General features: G+C 41.2%; 1 protein-coding gene across 1 annotated transcript; it reads right to left on the minus strand.

Annotated features, from left to right (window-relative positions):
- Positions 1-3,951: 3,951 nt before the first annotated feature.
- Positions 3,952-12,118, minus strand: LOC145408949 (uncharacterized). Its single transcript, XM_080279529.1, has 3 exons — positions 12,001-12,118; positions 6,276-6,510; positions 3,952-4,460 (listed from the first exon to the last, which is right to left on the minus strand). Exons 1-3 carry the CDS (start codon positions 12,086-12,088, stop codon positions 4,067-4,069), a joined length of 717 nt encoding a protein of 238 aa, XP_080135655.1. The 5' UTR covers positions 12,089-12,118; the 3' UTR covers positions 3,952-4,066.
- Between the last annotated feature and the right edge of the window lie 9,242 nt (positions 12,119-21,360).

Raw genomic sequence — 21,360 nt, forward strand, 5'->3', positions numbered from 1 at the left:
TAAAAGTAAGGAGGGTGTTTGGTTCATCACATCTCCAGTATTATTTACCAACATTTTTGCATTATTATACTTCAGAATCACAGGTGTCCACTGATTATATGGACGGGCCGTAACACCGATTGTATGGGGCGGGGCTGTGCTGTCTGGGAGATTCTTAATATTTGTTTATTAATATAAAATTTATTTTCTTGTCTTCTGAAAGCCAGTATTGAAACACCCAGAGACGACAAGAGCTCTACGAAACATCTTGTGCTTTTACACACGCTCTTGCGATAGCTAGGTGGGTGTTACGTTTTGCCTCACGCGTGCCTGTTTGTACGTGCGTGCGTGCGTGTGTGTGTTCTTACCTAATTGTATCTTTACAGGAATGAGTCAAGCTCGTATTGTCCCGTGTCTTAGACCATATTTATCGTACATATCCTTAAATTTGTGAATTGTTTTGGCACACACTATTTCATTCGGTAGTGCATTCCATTGATCACTTGCTCTGTTTGGGAAACTGAATTTCCTTACGTCTTTATCACCTCTCTTCTTATGCAGTTTTTTGCAGTGTCCTCTTGCTGATGCTTCTCCATATGTTAAGTAATCATTTATGTCTATTTTCTCCTTTCCTGATATGCACTTATATAGCATTATCATGTCACCTCTTTTCCTTCTCTCCTGTAGTGTTGGTAGATTCAGTTTATTTAGTCTTTCTTCGTAGCTTAGGTCCCTTAAGCTTGGTATCCATCTTGTAGCGGCCCTTTGAACTTTTTCAATCTTGTCTATATGCTTTTTGAGATGAGGACTCCAGACTGTTGATGCATATTCCAGGGTTGGTCTAATGAATGATGTTATTATCCTTCTTAGCATGTCTTCATTTATGTATGTGAATGCTATTCTCATATTTGCAAGCAGTGTATACATGTTCCGTACCTTCTCGCTGATGTGGTCAGCCGGAGATAGTCTGTTATTGATAATCACACCTAGGTCTTTCTCTTTCTGATGTGTATAGGGTTTTATTTCCTAACTTATAATCCCAATCAGGTCTTTTTCCACTTTTACCAAACTTGATTACATGACACTTGTCCACATTGAATTCCATTTGCCATGTACTACTCCATTCATGAAGTTTATTTAATTCTTCTTGTAGCTCCCTACAAGAGTCTGTGCTAGTAATTCTCCTTTGTATTTTGCATCATCTGCAAACATATTCAGATAGCTCTCATTTCCAGTGTTACTGTTTATATCATTTATGTACACTAGAAACATGATTGGTGCCAGCACCGAACCCTGTGGTACTCCACTAGTCACTTCTTTCCATGATGAGTAGTTTCCTCTTAGTACTGTCCTCATTTCTCTTTTTATGAGAAAGTCTTGCATCCAACAAAACAGTTTGCCTCGAATTCCTCCTTGATGGTACAGCTTCCATAAAAGTCTTTGGTGTGGTACTGTGTCAAAAGCTTTCTTGAAATCCAAATAGATACTGTCCACCCATCCTTCCCTTTCCTGTATTGTGTTTGTTACTCTGTCATAGTAGCTCAACAGATTAGTAACACATGATTTCCCTTTTCTGAAACCAAACTGTCTTTCTGTTATCATACTGTGTTCTTCTAGATGATTTACCCAAGCTTTTCTTATAAGTTTTTCTAATACCTTGCTTACAGCACTGGTCAGTGATACTGGTCGGTAGCGTGTGTGTGTGTGTGTGTGTGTGTGTGTGTGTGTGTGTGTGTGTGTGTGTGTGTGTGTGTGTGTCATTGTCTGTGACCACTGTAACACTCGCAGTTTCGATCTGATTTTAACAAAGTTTGGTAGAAGGGTTGTGAGCCACCCGCTGGATTAAAGCAATATTTTTGGCGGCAATACATCTAAGGTCAAATTCACATGGAAATGTCAAATTTCAACCCGTGAAAATCGTTAACAACACAAAAATCCTTTTTAAAAATATGATTTGATAATTCTTCCTCTATCATGCTTTAACATTTGATACTTTTTGATCCTTACTTCACCCCATCCATAGATGGGAAAAAAATCATGACGATGATGACGAAAAACATCCTGTATTGCGATAAGATTTACCGAATATTAAAGGCCTGGTATGAATACCGGCAAAACTGTAAAATTTAATCACAGCTTTTCCTTCGGTTCATATAAACACATGATATCTTCCCAAACTTCATTTTGATCGTCATATAGTTGCAGTTGTCAACAGTGGTGTTTCTCAACGTTTGTGCATTCACCTGGCATCTTCCTGTCACTCATCATCAGTGTTCTCACACGCATCAGAGGACAGGTTGATTTTAACTCATGCATAATGTGAGGCGTCTTTTGGGCAGAACATAATCGCCATGAGGTAAGTCTACAACATCTAAATGAGGCCAATGAGTTTTCTGTTTAATTCTGACCTCCACTAAACGATTATAGCTATTTACCCACACTAAGATCTGCGGCTTTTAATGGGATAAGTAGTTATCTCAGTACTGTACATCTCACTGAAACCAATGTGTGTCCTGTTACCTTATTCCGATGGGGTCAAGGCGAGAACACCACCAACACATTTGCATCTTTTTTTATTTCTTTGTTCTTTTTTTATTTTTTTTTGGTCCAACTGTCGACTGAAATAACTAAGCTGATATTTTTTGGTTCTCCTTATACTAAACTTCGTAATTACAGGCTTTATTTTACATTTTTGCGACCACCAGAAAATTGTATCAAGGTTGGGGCAGCCCTCGAGGAGTGAAGAAGTAAATCATTTATTCCTTCTTTGAACACACACACACACACACACACACACACACACACACACACACACACACACACAAATCCTGTACTGCTGTCTTAAGGCTGATGCTGTCAGTAATTTCCTGTTAAATGTGTTCATTATGTGTTTCACGATGGACAGAACACTTATCTTTTACCTCTTTATTGTTTTATTTTTGATACAGTGCTTTACGGAAGACCAATGTTTTATCTAACAATTAATTTGTACAAAAATACGAATGAAAGTTAAATGCTTTATTCTAAATCACTCCACTTTAATTTCGTACAACCTGGTGACATATTTATTGTTTACTCTTGCTGTCTCCAGACAAGTTCATTCTGTTTAGGAGATACTTTTAAAACTGGAATATTTAGATAGATCCTTCATTAACCCCTCTAAGTTTTTAAATTTCCTTTGGAAGCAACAAGGATAAAAGAAGTATATGTTTATCCGTCATCGGTCCAGTGGAGGTGGCGTGGCTCCTGACAGGCCAGTGATATATAATTATGTGGAGAGACATTTTTATTTTTTATATAGATAATGAATGGAGGAAGGAAAAACAAAGGAAACAAAATAAGTCCATGTGCGTAAGGGCATCCTCCATTCATAAAATATTTATAACTACTGGATTTGAATTGAAGTGGATTAAATGTTTGTGGGAAGCAACTCCCAGGAAGTGAATTCCAGAGAGTAGTAGTTACAGTAGCATTCTAGATACAGTAGCATTCTAATCAATATATCTTACAGTCTATTACATTCATTAAATATTACGTGTGGTGATGGTGAGGTATTCTTTCACTTGGTGGCACGGATATACCTGCCCGTTTCTCCAAACATACCTCATTCACCCCCCCCCCATCCCTCGAAAGAAGGATGCTAGACTGCAGGAGACGGGCATCATCAACCTGCAGTCCACCGGGTTCACGTCCCATTGTTCTACTACTGCTACTATTATTATTGTCATGACTTATTAAACAGTATTATTTAAAATATTGGGTCATACCTGAGAAGAAAATCATCCCATTGTTTTACATCGTACATTAAAACTCTTCAGTGTGGTGTCAGATTTAATTTCATTCATCCTACCTTCAGACGATTGTAGGCCTACTTATTGTAGAGGAGACTTTCCGAACTAATTGGTTTGGATTTAGTTGCACTGATCCAGTTACAACAAAATGTATCCCAAATAAGTAAAAACATTGCCTGGAGGTAGGAAGGCTTTAAAAGTAAGTTACGTGCTTTAAAAAAAGTCAGACTTTGCAGCTCTTCCTGCTGTACGAGTGTGTTAACATTTCTCCCCTACAGACTGTTGTTCTGTGTATGTTAATTTGAGTTGTTAGACAATTGCCTTGCCATTGCTGCAATATCAGCTGCCTGATTTGCCAATGCATCAGCTGCTGTTTTTGCTTCTTCTTTGCTCATTTTACTTCGATTGGCTCTAAGATAATTCATTTCCTGTTGTAAGGCGTGTAGTTGTGCTCTGAGGTTGCTGATTTCATTCACCATGTAAATAGCTGCATATGTGGTTCCAGCTATTTCCCCGATGCGTATGAGTTTACCAGCTACCCTTCGTAGTGGTGCTGTTCTGGCTCCGAACCGTAGAAGTCCTGCCATAAATGCTCCACGCTTTGTCCTTTGTACCGTTGGTCCTGCCTCGCCGTCTGGGAGAAACGACCCATTCTCCAGTGGTATGGTATCTGCCTCCTCTTCCTCGGCGCTGAAAGGACAAGACATTTTATATATATATATATATGATTTATTTATTTATTTATTTATAGATAGATAGATAGATAGATATATGCACGGTATGTATATATGTATTTATATGTATATAATATGTATATGAATGTATATATGTATATGTATATTACATATTATACAATACATATAGGTAGATAGATAGATAGATATGTATAGATAGATAGATAGATAGATATGTATGTATAGATAGATAGATAGATAGATAGATATGCATGTATAGATAGATAGACAGATAGATAGATAGATATGTATGTATGTATAGATAGACAGATAGATAGATAGATAGATGCAGATTAACCACATGATAAATTAGAGACACTAACTCCTTTCGCATATTACATGTTCAGACAGAGTTACACAGAGACAGCAAAGAAGGGCACGTGTAACAGAGTGGGACCTGACTTGGTCAGATATGACATAACCTCACCTCATCTCACTTCACGTCTGCTGTACTGACGCCCTGAACCATAGCAGCCTAAACAATGTTGGCCTGTGAGGTACAGCTTTGTAATTCTGGTAGAATTGTTACATTTATAATGTCCATAGCTCATGTTTTCATTATTCTAATATGTGTCAGAAATTAAGAATTATGCAGTTACATTCCTTTCATCGAAGCTCTATGGTCTTGTACAGATTTTAGAGCCTGCATAATCAGTGTGTTGGAATAAGCTGCCACACTGTTGGACTGTCCTTACACCATACTTATGTTGTGATGTCCTGGTTTGTGTTTTCCAGGTTGTCTTCTGTAAAATGTATTATAGTCCTTGCATGAATTTTGATACGCAACGCCTGAATTGCTTGATGGGCTTTTGTTGACGATGCATTTCTTAATGGTGTTTTCAATTTTGAAAGCTAAAGGACGAACAACCTAGCATAAGAATAATATGAAATACTATGCCAATTGGTTAACATTCATTCCATCCATCATCCAATCCTACGTTGCCCCATGAGGAGCCTAAGAGCCCGGGGCTAGGCAGTTGGTCCTGACATTTAAGATGAGAATGACCAGCCTCACTCATCCCTGAGTGGCATTACGTGAGCAATAAACCCCAACCACCCCTTGGATATAAACCTTCACCGGCTCAATCCAATTGGAGCACAATAATTACCAACTAAACCACCAGGCGCCAAAATTTGGTTATATGGTTACCACCCAGCGTAGTAAATAGTTTCCTCGTGTACAGGAAACCATTTGGTTTGTCACTCACATTCATAAATTTATTTTACATCCACTAGGTCGTATTTCATATATTTTAGGGAAGGGAGGGATTTACAGGATAATAATTTTATGAATAAAATGAATGTAAAAACAGGATTAATCTACTACAGTCTGTTGTTTTTAAATTTATTTTATTCTAAATGTTTTTCCCATTCATCCCTCCCATCCCTAAAATATAGAATATACGACCTTGTGGATGTAAAATGAATTTATGATTGTTAAGTAGCCGGCACAGTATTATTATATAATTCTTATGCTGGGTTGTTCTTCCTTTAGTCTGATGATGCCAGATGTGACTGACAACCTTGCAGAGTAAAGGCAATCCCTCCCTCTAAGTGTGTGTATTACTGCCCTGCACCATATGCTGTCTACAAGATGAGTAACTCTCTCTCTCTCTCTCTCTCTCTCTCTCTCTCTCTCTCTCTCTCTCTCTCTCTCTCTCTCTCTCTCTCTCTCTCTCTCTCTCTCTCTCTCTCTCTCTCTCTCTGATATAGGTAGATAGATAGATAGATACCGTAATTCTACAGTGTGTTGCAGTACAGTAACACTGACCTGTAATACTGTGGTGAGTAGGTGCCAAGATCCTGAATAATAAGCTGCACAGGTGGATCAATGACCAGAGTCCAGCCAGCCTCATCACCTGCCACCTCCACGTCCCCCAGGGATGGTCTTTCTGAGCCTGCCACCTCCATGTCATCCAGGGATGGCCCCCCAGAGCCTACCGTCTCCATGTCCACCAGGGGCAGCCCTCCAGAGCCTGCCACCTCTCCCGCTTGCCCACCAGAAGCTGCAAGGCGCCAGCACCAATGAGAAATGACACCGCTTTAACTAACATGGCCGAGTATTCATGGTACGTCAGTGATAATAACGCACAAGGTTGGTACTTGTAAACATAAGTTCACAAACATATTCTTAAGGTGGTTCATAGTGGGGTCAGTATATGCGGTAAGTAGGTGTATGAAAGTGCATGGAGTGTGAAGGCTGAACAACCTGTTAAAGAGAAACCATACAGCAACGAGGACAGAAATAGCGGAGATGAGGTTATGGAGAAATAGAGTTTTATGTTAGTGAGAGAAGAGGGGAAAAAGAAAGTATAGAAAAAGAAAGAAGAAGGAAAAAGTAGTTGGTATAAAGTGGAGGGAAAGAAAGAAACCGTTTTGCTTGGAATGCAAGAGCGTCGTAGGTGGTGACAGGGACGGTAGTAATGGTTGTCAGAGGTAGACAGTGGCGAAATATTATTGGAAAAAAGTAAGCAATTAGACGCAGATAATATTCTCGGAGGCTGAGGAGGCTCCCTTGCACTTCCTTAACTGTTTATTTCTGGTTGTGCCACGTTAATAGTACCATGTATGGTTTTATCTCCGCAAAAGAGGTTGGACGGCGGTTATATTCACATGAGTCTGCTTGTCTGATTGTGTACAAAGTATTCGAAAAACTTGTTATCGGATTTCAGTGAAATGTGGTGGATAGACTGGTAGTGGGCCAAGGAAGAGTAGTTTAGATTTAGAGGTAGATTTGGATCCGGATGCAGGAATGCATATTAAATTTTATTTTCGTTAGGCAGAGATATGTGCTGTCTATATACAGTAGTCTCTCTATCAATTATATAATTATACATATATATATATATATATATATATATATATATACACACGCACACTCTAAATAGATACATATACATAGTCAGATACACAGGTAAATAGATAGACGAGAACGATATGCATTATACCTCTTGATTCAAAATCCCTGCACAAGGACAGTACATGCACATGCACCTGATGTGTGCGTGGCTGGACAACACACACACACACACACACACACACAGGCTTGCTCTTTCTCTCTCTCTCTCTTTATATATATATATATATATATATATATATATATATATATATATATATATATATATATATAGTACATCCTTGCACCAAAATTTAGGTCAGTCTGCCTAACTAACATCAGTTTCTGTTATGGTTATCACAGGCCGTTTTCTACGTCCTACCATGATCTGAGACGGCAACACCCTTCCCTGTGTGGAGCTATGCCGGTTTGAGCCTTACTCTTGATGACACAGGAGGCTTCTTAAATACCGTTTAAACATCGGCAGAGTTTGCACGAATAACATACAGTACAAGAGGGCATTTAGATGTAATGTTCAGGAAAAAAAAAAAAAAATAGCTCGTTTTGAGGTGCTAGGATGTCTCCAAAGACACTTTCGGTACGGCTCCATATGTCTCTCTGAGTTTAATATTCAGATTTTGAACGGTGGTGGTAGGTTGAAGATTAATACTTGATCTAATGCTATATTCTTTGTTTTCAAGACAATTTTTAAGATCACTGGCATGACTTCAGTGTACTGCAGAATAAAGATTAACCTTTGTTGAAATCACTCTCCATCATTTCTTTTGTCTGCAGGGTTGATTAAAGAGATCTGGTGACATAGAAGGGGATTTGAAGATGTATGATGGATTTTAAATCTGTAGGAAGTCGCTATGGAATCACCAAAACTAATGAGAATACGGCCTAGCGTGGGCGTTCCTTAACCTTTTCCGACCTCAGCACCCCCTGCAGTAAGGCCGCACAGTCCGACACCCCCTTACATCTGGTTACTGGAACTACAGTTGCTACACTGCTACAGTAACAACACTACTCTAAGAATAAAGTAAAGTGAACTACTCCTTGACTATTTTATACATTCTCCAAAAGTAAAATATCAACTAAGCAAAACCAATATATGTTGCATTTTCCAGCAACCAATATATGTTGCATATTCCAGCACCCCCTAAAATTGACTTCAGCACCCCCTGGGGTGCTTGCACCCCAAATTAAGAAACGCTGTGTTAGAAGAAGCAGCCTTATAATTAATATTTGTCGATTGCATGGTGTCATTAAGGCATACAATCATTCACTGAGTTACAGCTTTTCCCTAAAACATGATACGCAAAGAAGGTGATGCACAGTACCCAGGTTTCCAACTGTACTGCTGGATGACGAGGGAGAACGTGGGGAAATAAACCTTGTCCAAGAATCTGATCAGGCCGAGACCGAACCTGAATTTTTCCATTTGTTTGTTGATGGAATGTTACACCTGCTGACTACAGTATGCGAGTTACGGTTAGGTGTCGAAGCATTGGCACTGAGACATATTCAACGTTGGACCAACCTTACTCCTGGATGGAGGAAAGTCTATCTATCTATCTATCTATAGCCCGACTCCCTAATCTCGAAAAGGGTGGCCGCAGACAAAACACCTCCAAGTCGCTCTGTCACCCACCATTTGACTACCCTCCCCCCAACTCACCCCCCCTCCCTCATATACCTCTCAACTCCATCCCTCCACCTCATCGGTCTACCCCTCCCTCTCCCTCCCTTCACCTCACCTACATACACCCTCTTAGTCAGTCTTTCATTCTCCATTCTCTTCACATGTCCAAACCACCTCAGTGTATTTCTCCTAATCTTCTCAACCACATCCACATCCACCCCACAACGTTCCTTCACTTCTTCATTCGTCAACCTGTCCCTCCACGTCACTCCATACGCTCCTCTTAAGTAACTCATTTCCACTGTTCCCCTCTTGCAAGGTCCACGCCTCGCTTCCATAAGTCAGGGTAGGGATCACAGTACTATCATGCAGTGACTTCTTAACCTCCATACTCACCTCCCTATTTCTCATCATTGCTTTCAGTGTACCAACAACCTTCCTTCCCTGCTGTACCCTTTCACGCACTTCGTCCCCCAAAGTTCCATCCTTACTCATCACACTACCCAAGTACTTGAATGCACTCACATTCTCCATATCCTCACCATCCAACCTCACTGCACACTCTGTGACTTCATTCCTCTCAAACACCATAACTTTACTTTTGTTTACATTAACTTTCAGATTCCTCTTCCTACACACTGTCCCAAATTTATTCACCAAACCTTGCAACTCCCATTCATCTTCACTCAACAATACTGTATCATCAGCAAACAGCAACACCGGAATCTTCCAAATCTCACCCTCATCCATTAGAGCCACCCCCACATCCACTGCCCTACCTTGCACCTCCTTTACAGCTCCATCCATGTATATATTAAACAGTCATGGAGACATCACACAACCCTGTTTCAGTCCCACATTGAGTTCAAAGAACTCACTCAGCTCACCATCCACTCGCACCGTAGCCCTAGCTCCCTCGTACGTACTCTTCACAGCACTCAACAATTTCCCCTCCACTCCATATATTCTTAATACCTTCCACATACCTTGCCTATCTATTCTGTCATAAGCTTTCTCCAAGTCCATGAAGGCAGCATACACTTTCCTTCCCTTCTCTAGATACTTCTCCACTAAACATCTTAGAACAAATATCTGATCTACACACCCTTTTCCCTTCCTAAATCCCCCTTGTTCTTCTCCAACTAGCTCCTCTGTCATATGCCTAACCCTATCAATGAGTATTCTACCATATATTTTACCAGCCACACTAAGAAGGCAAATACCCCTATAGTTACCACATACTTCTCTCTCCCCTTTTCCTTTGTATAAAGGAACAGTTATACCTGATTTCCAGTCCTCTGGAACCCTTCCCTCTTCCCAAGCCAATCTACACAACTTCCATATCCACTCCACAACAATCTCACCCCCATACCTAAGCATTTCACCACACACTCCATCAATTCCTGGGGCCTTTTCCAACTTAATCTTCTTCATCGCTTCCACTACTTCCGCCCTACTGATCTCTTCCTCCCTCCTCTCATCTCTTCTTCTCCCAGCCATTCCCCAGCCACTTATACTCGCACTGCTCTCACTTTCTACATTCAACAAATCCTCAAAGTGCTCCTTCCATCTCCTCAATTTCTCTCTCTTCTCCACCAGCAATCTATTACTCCTATCTTTCACTCACCTACTATTTCCCCTTTCACACTGCCTTACTTCCTTTACCTCCTTCCAAAACAATTTCTTACTCTCCCTCCATTTCACACTCAGATTCCTCCCAAACTCTTCATCCACTTTCTTTTTACTCTCCTTCACCTGTCTCTTAACCTCCCCTCTCTTGCTCACATATACCTCTCTCTTCTCTCTCTCATCTTCTCCCCTACCTCTACTCACTAACCATTCACTATATGCCTTCTTCTTTTGTTCCACAGCTCGTTTCACCTCATCATTCCACCATGCTGTCCCTTGCACACCCTTGCATCTCCTCCTCACTCCACAAACCGCCTCACACGCTGCGCCTATCTCTTCCGTGAATATCTTACATACGTCTTCCACCCCTTCCATCTGCTCTAGCTCATACCTTCCCAATCTTTCTTCCACTATGCTCTTATACTCTGTCATTTTCTCACTATCTTGCAAATTCTCCACTCTTCTCACAGGAGCTGCTTCCTCTTGTCTTCCCCTTCGTCTCCTCAACCACTTTCTTTGCAGCTCTACCTTGGCCATCACTAAGTGATGATCCGAGACTCCATTCCCCCACCCTCTCCACACTCTTGCATCCAACACTTGTCTTCTCATTCGCTCATCCACACACACGAAGTCTATCATTGCCTTTCGTTCAACAAGTTCACCATCCATCCTCCTCATTACTCTCCATGTATACCGGTGGATCATCTTATGACGAAAGTAGGTGCTGGCTATTGCCAACCCCTTACAAGCCCAGATGTCCACCAAAGCACCATTCCCATCTACTTCAGTTGGCACACCCCACTGACCAACCACTCCATCCACTCGTACATTCCCAACTTTGCCATTCATGTCTCCAATCAACAGCACTCTCTCGCTCCTCTCAAACTTGTCCATACATGCTTCTACTCTCGCCCAAAACTCATCTCTCACTCTTGCCACTCGATCCTCTGTCGGGGCTTACACACATACAGTCGCCCACGCTTGTATACCTACTTTCATCCTCACCCATACAATCCTTATACCCACTGTTCCATACTTTCTTATATTCTCCTTCCACTTCTTGCTTATCATCAGACATATTCCCTCTCTTGCCCTTTCATTCTCATTGACTCCCGCACATATACCTAAACCATATTCCCTTCTCTCACCCTTTCACATTTCCAAGGCGTAGCCAAATTTTTATACTGAACAATGATCTGTGGTGGTAGTTTGAAGCTTTGTTTGACTGGAAGAGGAACAATTCACTGTGAAACTGTTACTCGTGTTAGGTAGAAAATCTTCTAAGCATTGACAACAAGTCTGTGTTTGGTGTGAAATCCTGTCAATGACTTCCAACGAGCCACGGGTAAGAGTCTGGGGCACAAAATAACCAATAAACCAACATACGTGTGCGGGGTGCAGCAGTGAAGGCTAACACCGAGGGCAGATCCATCACAGCCACCACCACCACCAGTAACGTCAGGCAGCTTCGCATCTTGCTTCGCCGGGACCTTATCTGTCACAGTCAGTCGTGAGGAGTAGCTCCAACGAGTTTGTGAGGCTTGGACGTCCATCCACCTCATTATATAGTCGCTGAGACGTTCACGGGCACGGGGTAGTTGTGGGGTGGGGAGTGCCAGGGTGAGAGAGGAGCATGATAGTAATGATGAAGGGGGGGGATGGTTGGGTGATAGAGGGGAGGGGTGGTATTAGTAGTATGGGAGGGGGGACTGGGAAGTGGAAGGGTAGGCAAGGAGAGAAGTGGTACTTGCAGAGGGAGCGATAGTCGAGGGAGGTGGGAGTGGACCGGTCAGGCAGGGAAGGGGACGTAATGTACTAGGTGGGGCAGTGGTATTTGGGGAGGAATGGAATGGCACTGTAAGTTGCGTCATTGAAAGGGGAGGCATTGTACTGGTGGATGAGAGGTGGGGTTGAGAAGAAGGGTAGTGAAAATTTGTCATATCCATTGCTAGTCTAACAAAACTTTATATTAATTTGAAATGACAGAAAGCAGATGACTACCTGTTCATTACTAACATACTAAACTCAAAATAAAATCACTTTCATAGTTATCACTGAGCTTTTTTCATAGTTATCACTGAATTTTCATAACTCCTTGCTTACTACGACAACTGTTATATGAACTCCTTCAGGTATACGATATAATGGATAAACTCACCTAATAGTGGCTGATGTTGATAGTGCCGACCCATACTGGAATCTGAGAATACTGTATGACACAATTACTTGTGCTGCATACACAGTATATTGTATGTTAATGGATTAATGACTGGTGCACGGCAAGGTAAGCTAAAGGTGGGGGCAGACGCCATGAGGTGCTTAGCCGCAGTGCCTATCCTCGTAACTTGGCCTTTGAGCCTGTGGCGGGTTTTTCACCCCATATCCTGGGATACAAGGCCACTGCATCATCCAGCTTACCACAGTTACGTCCCGTAGCTGTTACCCTTGGACAAAGGTACTCATTTTTCCTACAATCGCATAAAGGGTGGATGGACACCCGAGTCAAGTGCCGCCAACATATTATAACTCCTGTTTGAGCACCGTCTGTGCTCGTAATTACTGCCATTTACGTGTTGCACTGTAGCAGTGTGGACATCCCTACATGCGTGTTTTGGCATCGCAGAGTAGTTTATTTCAGAATATTTTGTTGTAAACTCTGTGCTGTTAAATCATGGTACATTTGAATCTGACGGCTTCCTTACATCCCTAGAACCTGCTTTAGTTCCCCTTCTCGGCATAGGATGACATCCTCCTCCAATAAACAGCCTCCATTCCACTTTAACTTGGTAAAACATTGACACCTTATTTCATTGCTGAGCTGTAACAAAAAATTGCCACAAGAATATGGATAGCAAGAGTCGGCGCGCCATAAAGTATGTAAGGCCGCAGCAATGTAGTTTTCCGCCACTGAGATCCGTGAAACAAGTTACAAAATGACGAAAATTTCCAGCGGGTCAAGGCGAATGAAATACAAAAGATTTTTTTTTAATACTTGATATCATCTAATCAACAGTGACTGTAAACAAAGTGCTGGATCTCGGAAAGTTTTAATCACAAAATGTGATCTGTCTATCATGATACATAATCGAGTCCTTTTTTCCTCCAGTGTGGGCATAGGGGCCTGGGGAAAGAGTTGTCAGCTCCGACATTTAAGGCAAAGACGACCAGTCTCACTCGCTTGTGAGTGGCTAAACCCCAATCATTTCCCGGACGTACAGTAAGCGTCTGCGGCCCCCATCTGGTTGGAGCACTTTGATGCATAAAAACAACAATTGTCATTAGGTTATATGCGTACCACCGAGCGTTGTAACTTGTTTCATGGATTACAGAATAAACCAACTGTTATTTAGTGTAGATTCACATGAAGGCAGCACTACAGAGTGAGTGAATGGATATCACCTCAACTACAAAAAAAAAAAAAAAAGTCTGATGACATTAAATGAGAAACAAGGCGAAACAGTCATGTTACTGCCATAACTTTTCATCCATGTTTACATGTAAGTACTTCAAACTACAACAACGGCAACAAAACCATGATGATAACAGCAACAACACCATGATAATAATAATAATAATAATAATAATAATAATAATAATAATAATAATAATAATGATAATCAGTAATGATGACGAAAGTAATAATAGGAGATTATTGTCCCCGAGCTAAACCTTCATGGCTCATATAGCCCTCCTAGGGCTACGGGAGAGCGCTACCTCCGAGATTAATCTATCTATCTATTGCCAGACGCCATAATCCTGTACGGGGTGGCCATTTGACTCTGAGTTATTTGTTTAACAGGGAGGGGCACTAACCCTCCACCAACCCACTTGACACGTAGGGAGCAACTAATAATAATAATAATAATAATGATAATAAAAACAACTAGTTCTGACATCTTACTGTGTAGCCACAACAAGGAAGCTTCTCCATGTAGTATGTGAGGTATGTATAAAATATTAACAAGATTTGAAGACCCTAAGGTAACTTCTTGTGTAACATCAACAAGATCTGAAGACAAAGGTGTCGAAGAACGCATGTGTAAATTTTACGTTTGTCTCAGTAACTGGCTAACTGTATGCTTAACTGTAACCATATTCCTTGCAGACCATAAGAGGGACCACAGCTATATATGTGGAAAGTTACAGCTTTAAAGTTTTTGTGGTTTTCTCTAAAACGTATTGGAAAGAAAACACTGAGCAGATTTGAATTAGGTACTTTCCACTAGGCTAAATGGCATAATGTTAAGCCAAAATTATACAGCAAACATTTTTATCATAGGATTCTCAACCAAACAGCTGTATCTCTATTAGTTTCTGAGCTATTTCAACTTCAGATATGCAGTTTTTAGAACAAAAGTGAGTATGACTTTCAAAAATACGTCAAGGTCATTTATATTAGGCACAAGGACTCGGGTTACCCTAGGGTACCTTCATGTATTATATCATCAAGATCGAAGAAAAAAAAGTGCATAGAAAAATAACAATAATACTACTGACGAAAACAAGAAGCTTCGCTATTTATATGGCGCATCTTAATAATAATAATAATAATAATAACAGAAACAACGAAATAATAATAATAATGATAATAATAATAATAATAATAATAATAATAACAACAACAACAACAGAAAGACAAAACGATTATAATTATAATAATAACAATAATAATAATAATAATAATAACAACAACAGCAATAATAATAATAATAATAATAATAATAACAACAACAACAAATGTATCTCACCCTTATAATTTATGAAACAGTAGGCTTTAAAAAAAAGTCCTCTGGCTGAACGAGTGATTATAACTTCTCTTGTGATAATTAACCCCTTCCATCCGGTGACTGCTTTATGTTGTTGTTGTTAATTCCAGCCGTTCTTATGCCAGTGAGGATAAACTTTTAGAACTGGAGAGGTTGGGTATAGAATTCATTAATCTTTTTACTCCATGACGTCTCCCTTAAGCTGAAGGAGCCCGATATTACAGCAAAAATTATAATAAAACGTGAAGATGTTAAAGGAAAGATTTCGTTGTTTTTTTTTTTTTTTTAATAGAATTCTGCTGCACGAGGGTTGCCCACGAAAGAGACTGGGTTTGTTGCGTGGCCTTGCTCAGTTAACAACAGTTGCACAAGAGCATCTTTCATCCCTGTGTCAAGAACGTTTTAGCGGAGTATAGAATTTCGCCCAAATTTTCCTCCTCTCTCTCTCTCTCTCTCTCTCTCTCTCTCTCTCTCTCTCTCTCTGATGCAGATGCGCAGGACTGATTTTCGACCCTCCGTATAATGAACTTGTAATATTTGCAAGAAATTTCCTCATTCAGTCACTACTCCTGTTATCTCCAGATATTAGGATTCATCTCGGTAGTCTTCATGTAGTGATGGGGTTATTGAAGGCTGATTCTACCCCCTCCAGTTCGAAAAGACTACTCTTAGCTACGCGACACCGTTAGCAGAACAAGGAATAAAACAAACTAATTTGTCATTGAACTGAAGGCTTTAAAACTATCATAAAAAATTTCTCCAGCCATGTACTGATGAATGAATTTTTATTTGGTAACATTTTGCTAAATACTCGTATCTGGATATGAGTGTTACTTTCTGCGTATTAACTGCTTCACTCGACTGACGTATTTTATTTTGTGTTACTGGTATCATTAATGACATTGCTGAACTCTGGCATGATTTTTTTGAACCTAAAAAATGATATGTATCCTCATTAACAATTTCACCATTGGAGACCTAACCTAACTTGGAAAAAATCTCCTGGTGGTAGCAAGAATAAAATAAGAAATTACGGCAAAGGATTAAAGTGTTCATGGTATCAGTAAGCTATTGTTTGTTTACTGTCTCCATGAAGACTTACTAAATGTTAGCAGGAATGAACCAGTCTTTAATTCTACTCATGCAAGTGAAGGAGTCTGCAACTGTATAACAAACAGTCTCGTCCACTCCTACTTTTTAACATCGTCTTTATTCCTCGTCCTCGTCCTTTGTCCTCGTTCTCACTTACTCGCGCTTCATCTACATCGTCCTCGCCACCATCATTGCACAGCACCTCGTCCAAACTTTCCATTCATTTCTCCGTGGTTTTGTCTTCTGATTCCCATCATCATCATAATCATCATCATCATCGTCGTCGCCGTCGTCGTCGTCGTCGTCGTCGTCGTCCAGTATCTCGTCCAGTCTCTGTGTCCTCGTTCCCACTTACTCCTCTGTCATTTTCAGTCTTCGCCACCACCGTCCTCATACACATCCTCGTCATTGTCATAGTCCTCGCCATCATCCTTGCTCTCGCGTCCCTCGTCCTCTGCTTCATCACTAACATCGTCCTATACTCGTTCTTGCCCTTGGCGTCCTAACAACCTGTCTAGTTCATCATTACGAAGATTAACATGGTGTTTGTAACACGTTTTCGTGTGCGATTTATTTTGCACGTTACACCTCAATACCCAGTTGTATATTACTAACGTAAATTACATCGATATTGAAAACAAAACAAGGAGAATGCTAAGGTGTAATATGCAAAACAAATCGCTCATGAAATGGTGCTAGGAAACCTCTAAAGATACAACACAGGTCATGCTATCCTAACCATCACAATGAAGGGAAGTGATGTGAGGGGTGAAGGAGGAAGGGGGTGAAGAACGGTGGAGGGAATAGTGTGAAGGGTTGGGAGAGAGAGAGAGAGAGAGAGAGAGAGAGAGAGAGAGAGAGTGCGAGGGGTTAGGTAGGAATGGGTGTGAGAAGTGAAGGAGACGAGGGGGTGTGATAGATGAGGGAGGGGTAGGATGTGAAGGGTATCTGAGGGGAGGTGTGTGAGGGATGGGGGAAGAAAAGGAGTGTAGGGGTGAGGCAGGGGTCGGGTGGGAAGGTTGAGGGAGGAATGGGGTACGAGCATTGATGGAGGGAAAGGGAGGGAGGAATGGGGTACGAGCATTGATGGAGGGAAAGGGAGGGAGGTGGGAGGAAAGGAATATGCGGAGAACTGATGTGGGGTGGGAATGAGAGAGATGAGGGAGGGAAGGGGTGGATGGGGAGAAGGAGGAAAGGAGTGGACGGGGAGAGGAAGAGAAAGGGTGGAAGCGGAGAGGGAGGGAAGGGGTGGATGGGGAGAAGGAAGACAGGGGTGGGCGGGGAGAGGGAGGGAAGGGTAGAAGAGGAGAGGGAGGGAATGGGTGGACGTGGAAGGGGAAGGGATGTATGGTGAGGGAGCTAAGGGGTGTATGGGGTGAGGCAGGAAAAGAGTGTTTGAAATGAGGATGGAAGGGAAGAAGTGGGGATGGTTGCATCATTGTCCTGGCCTGGGTATGATCATATAAGAGAGAGAGAGAGAGAGAGAGAGAAATACCACACACACACACACACAGGGAGGGAGAAAGAGTACACACACTGGCAGCCGATAAGGTAAACGCGGGCACAAATATACATAACCTACGTGACCATAATCCTGAAGTGCGACCAAAACGATCCTGTCCCTGTGTACAAGAACCTCTGAGACGGCTTGTTGCAGTGGTATTAGATTCCACCCCCCCTCACACACACACACACACACACACACACACACACACACACACACACACAAGCGAAAAACACACTACCCTCTTCCACAAACTGGTAGATAACCCCCTCCCACACACACACAAAAGCAGACAGGTAGACATACACACAAAGATGAACACCGTCACATACACAGCATACACACACACACATGAAGCTGATACGGTGAAACACTGGCACAAATAAACAGAGAGTACGTCGCTAAGTACGAGGAGAACAATGCCGACACTGTGTTTAGAAATGTTTGAGAGTTGCCTGAAGTGGCCTTTACCACACACACACACACACACACACACACACACACACACACACACACACACACACACACTCACACACACACACACACACACACACACACACACACACACACACACACACACACACACACACACACACACACACACACACCACAAGAAACGATGAGTTCTTTTATCAAAGACCATACTGTTCTAATGGCACTTTTGGTGGAAAATCCCTCCCCCTTTCTCTCTCTCTCTCTCTCTCTCTCTCTCTCTCTCTCTCTCTCTCTGGGTTTCCCCTGACATTTTCGCCTCACCATTATAATTCTCTGTCATCATACCCAGACCACACCATGGAGATTTATGTGGCCGCTACATCCTATTTCTCACCCCCCACCCCCTCCCTCTTACCCTCACCCTCCTCCTCACCATCACCGTCACCCACACTTGCCCTTTTCCTCATCCACCGTCACCTTCATTTTTGCCATCCTCCCCACCCTCATCCTGAGTCTAATTACTTTATTTCTCAACCACCTTTACTCACACCTTAACCCTCTCCACCCATCTTTACCCTCATCTTCACCTCCACACTCACCTTCATCCTGACCCTTACCCTCTCCTCACTTTCCCAGCCCTCATCCGCATTTCATCCCTATCTCACTTCACCCTTATCCCAACACCTAGTGGAGGAAAGGAAATGGGGGTGGGGGGTCTGAAAGGGAGAACGGTGGCAATGGTCAGAATGCTAAAAAAAAAAAAAAAAAAAAAAAAAAAGGAGGAAAATTTGACACTGAAAACGGAGGAGAAAAATAAGTTATGAATTGGGAAAGAGAGGTAAGAAAAAAAAGCAATAACACAATAATCACAGAGAACTATCAATATGAAATCAGAGAGAGAGAGAGAGAGAGAGAGTACAAATAAAGGAGAGAAAAAACAGCGTAAAATGCCTAGGGAAAAGTATGTCTGACAAAGAGGAATACAAGTTCCTTATCCTGCACACTGTCCGCCACCTCCCTCACTCCTTCGCCAGTCTTCACCTCTCCGTCCACACCGTCCTTCTTTTCTCTGGCGGCTCACTAATATATGATCCTTTCTTATTCATACTTAGAGAGGGTCGGGGTCCGGCAGAATCTGTTGTTGGCTATCTATCCTTAATCTTAAGAAACCCCTTTTTGTAGCAAAGGCGTTTAATATGGCTGTATTTAACCCGTTGATTACCTACGCGCAAGAAGTTGGAGGTTATTTATTCACCCCAATTTATCTGATTGTTTGTTTGTTTGCCCACACGATATCTAAAAAAAACAAATCAGATAGATTTCAATGAAAATTGGTGGATACATGGGTTTTGGAAGAAGGAAGAGTTGGGTAGAGTTTGGTGGTGATCTGTATTCGAATCCCGTTTAGTGACTTTTTTGTTGTTTCTCAGCTAAATATCTCAAAAAGCTATCGGTGGACTTTAATGACATTGTTGATATATGGGTCATGAGCCAAGAAAAAGCTAGATGAATTTTGGTGGTGATCTGAGTTATCTGATATAGGAGTTGGTGGAGTACAAAGGAGTGCAAAGGAATGCAAACAGCAACAGACCTAATGGTCCTTTTGAGGCTGCTTGACTCATAGCCATAGCCAAGGCGTTTTCAAATATGTTTAATTATAGGGTTGTCAGAGGAGAGAATTTTCGAGTTGGTCGTGTCGTGGATGGCAGGAGAAAGATAAAGATGTGTCTGGGGTTTGATTGCAGCCTTATTCTCAAGAGGGAGTTATCTTGACAAGCAGTACTATGGTGAGGGAGGTTTATGGTAGCTAACGCACTGCCCTCAACTCCTGCCTTTTCCACCGCGCCTCTTCTGTTTCCTATCGCGACCCAACCCCTTCTCAGTCTTCCTTGTGCCTTGGCTGTCTCTGTATCTCTGACCCGTCTCTCCCATTTTCCCAGTTTATCACTGGTTGGGTCATGTGTGTGAGCACGTGTGGGAGGAACTTTCCACAGGTCTTTCCCTGATGTCAAAGAACTGGCTCAGAGTGGTTAAAGTACCTAGTCATGAAATTGCTCTGATTTAGGTCCGACTTTCCACAAAGCTTTCTCACATTTAGGCACGTTTTTTTCCTCAAGTCTCTACATTACACATATTGATTACATATTACTGTCTCTATTATGTACTGTGTCATTATATTTTTAGTGTCTTGACATCGCTCTATCACACTAAGCTGTTGTACCCACAACAGCATGCAGTAACAAACTACGTACAACATATTAATGCTTGGTACATTGATATACATGGAATTCATCACAATATTGTAGAAACATAGCATATTGTAGCAATATATTGTATGTATAATGTATGTAATGGAATAAATACATGGTAGTAAAACTGAACATAGAATATTGTATAACATATTGTAGTGATACAGTAGCACAAATGTAAATGTACAACAGACGTATGCATATACAGTGTATTTATGCAATGGTAATATTGCTGAGTCATTACATTACATAAGGTGTTATGCCCATAGCATTACCTAATATTACACTCAACTTGTCTGATGATTAAGTGAAATACATAATTCTGGTAACAGGGAATTGTAAGAACATTGTAGTTACATCATAGGAATGTAACTGCTGCACAATTGCAGTAATATTGTAGTTAACTGTAGTAACTGTAGTAATATTGTAGGTAATTATAACATAATAATAGTTAAATAATTGTCGCAATTCTAACATAACTGCAGTATTGCTAGTGTTTGTAGTTATATAATGGTAACATAATAGTAGTTACATAGTAGTAGCAATCGTAACATAATTGCAGGAATCGTAATTGTAGTCTTTGTAGTTATATTATTGCACAATATGTATAAGCTTAGTTATGTTGCACAGTTATTACTGAATGATGTTATGTCACCCCACATTTTCTTATTTTATATAAAAAATATATATCCAATATGTA

This window comes from Coenobita brevimanus, chromosome 79 (assembly GCF_032717465.1).
Source record: "Coenobita brevimanus isolate Jiangsu-jjx chromosome 79, ASM3271746v2, whole genome shotgun sequence".
In the NCBI taxonomy this organism is placed as follows: domain Eukaryota; kingdom Metazoa; phylum Arthropoda; class Malacostraca; order Decapoda; family Coenobitidae; genus Coenobita; species Coenobita brevimanus.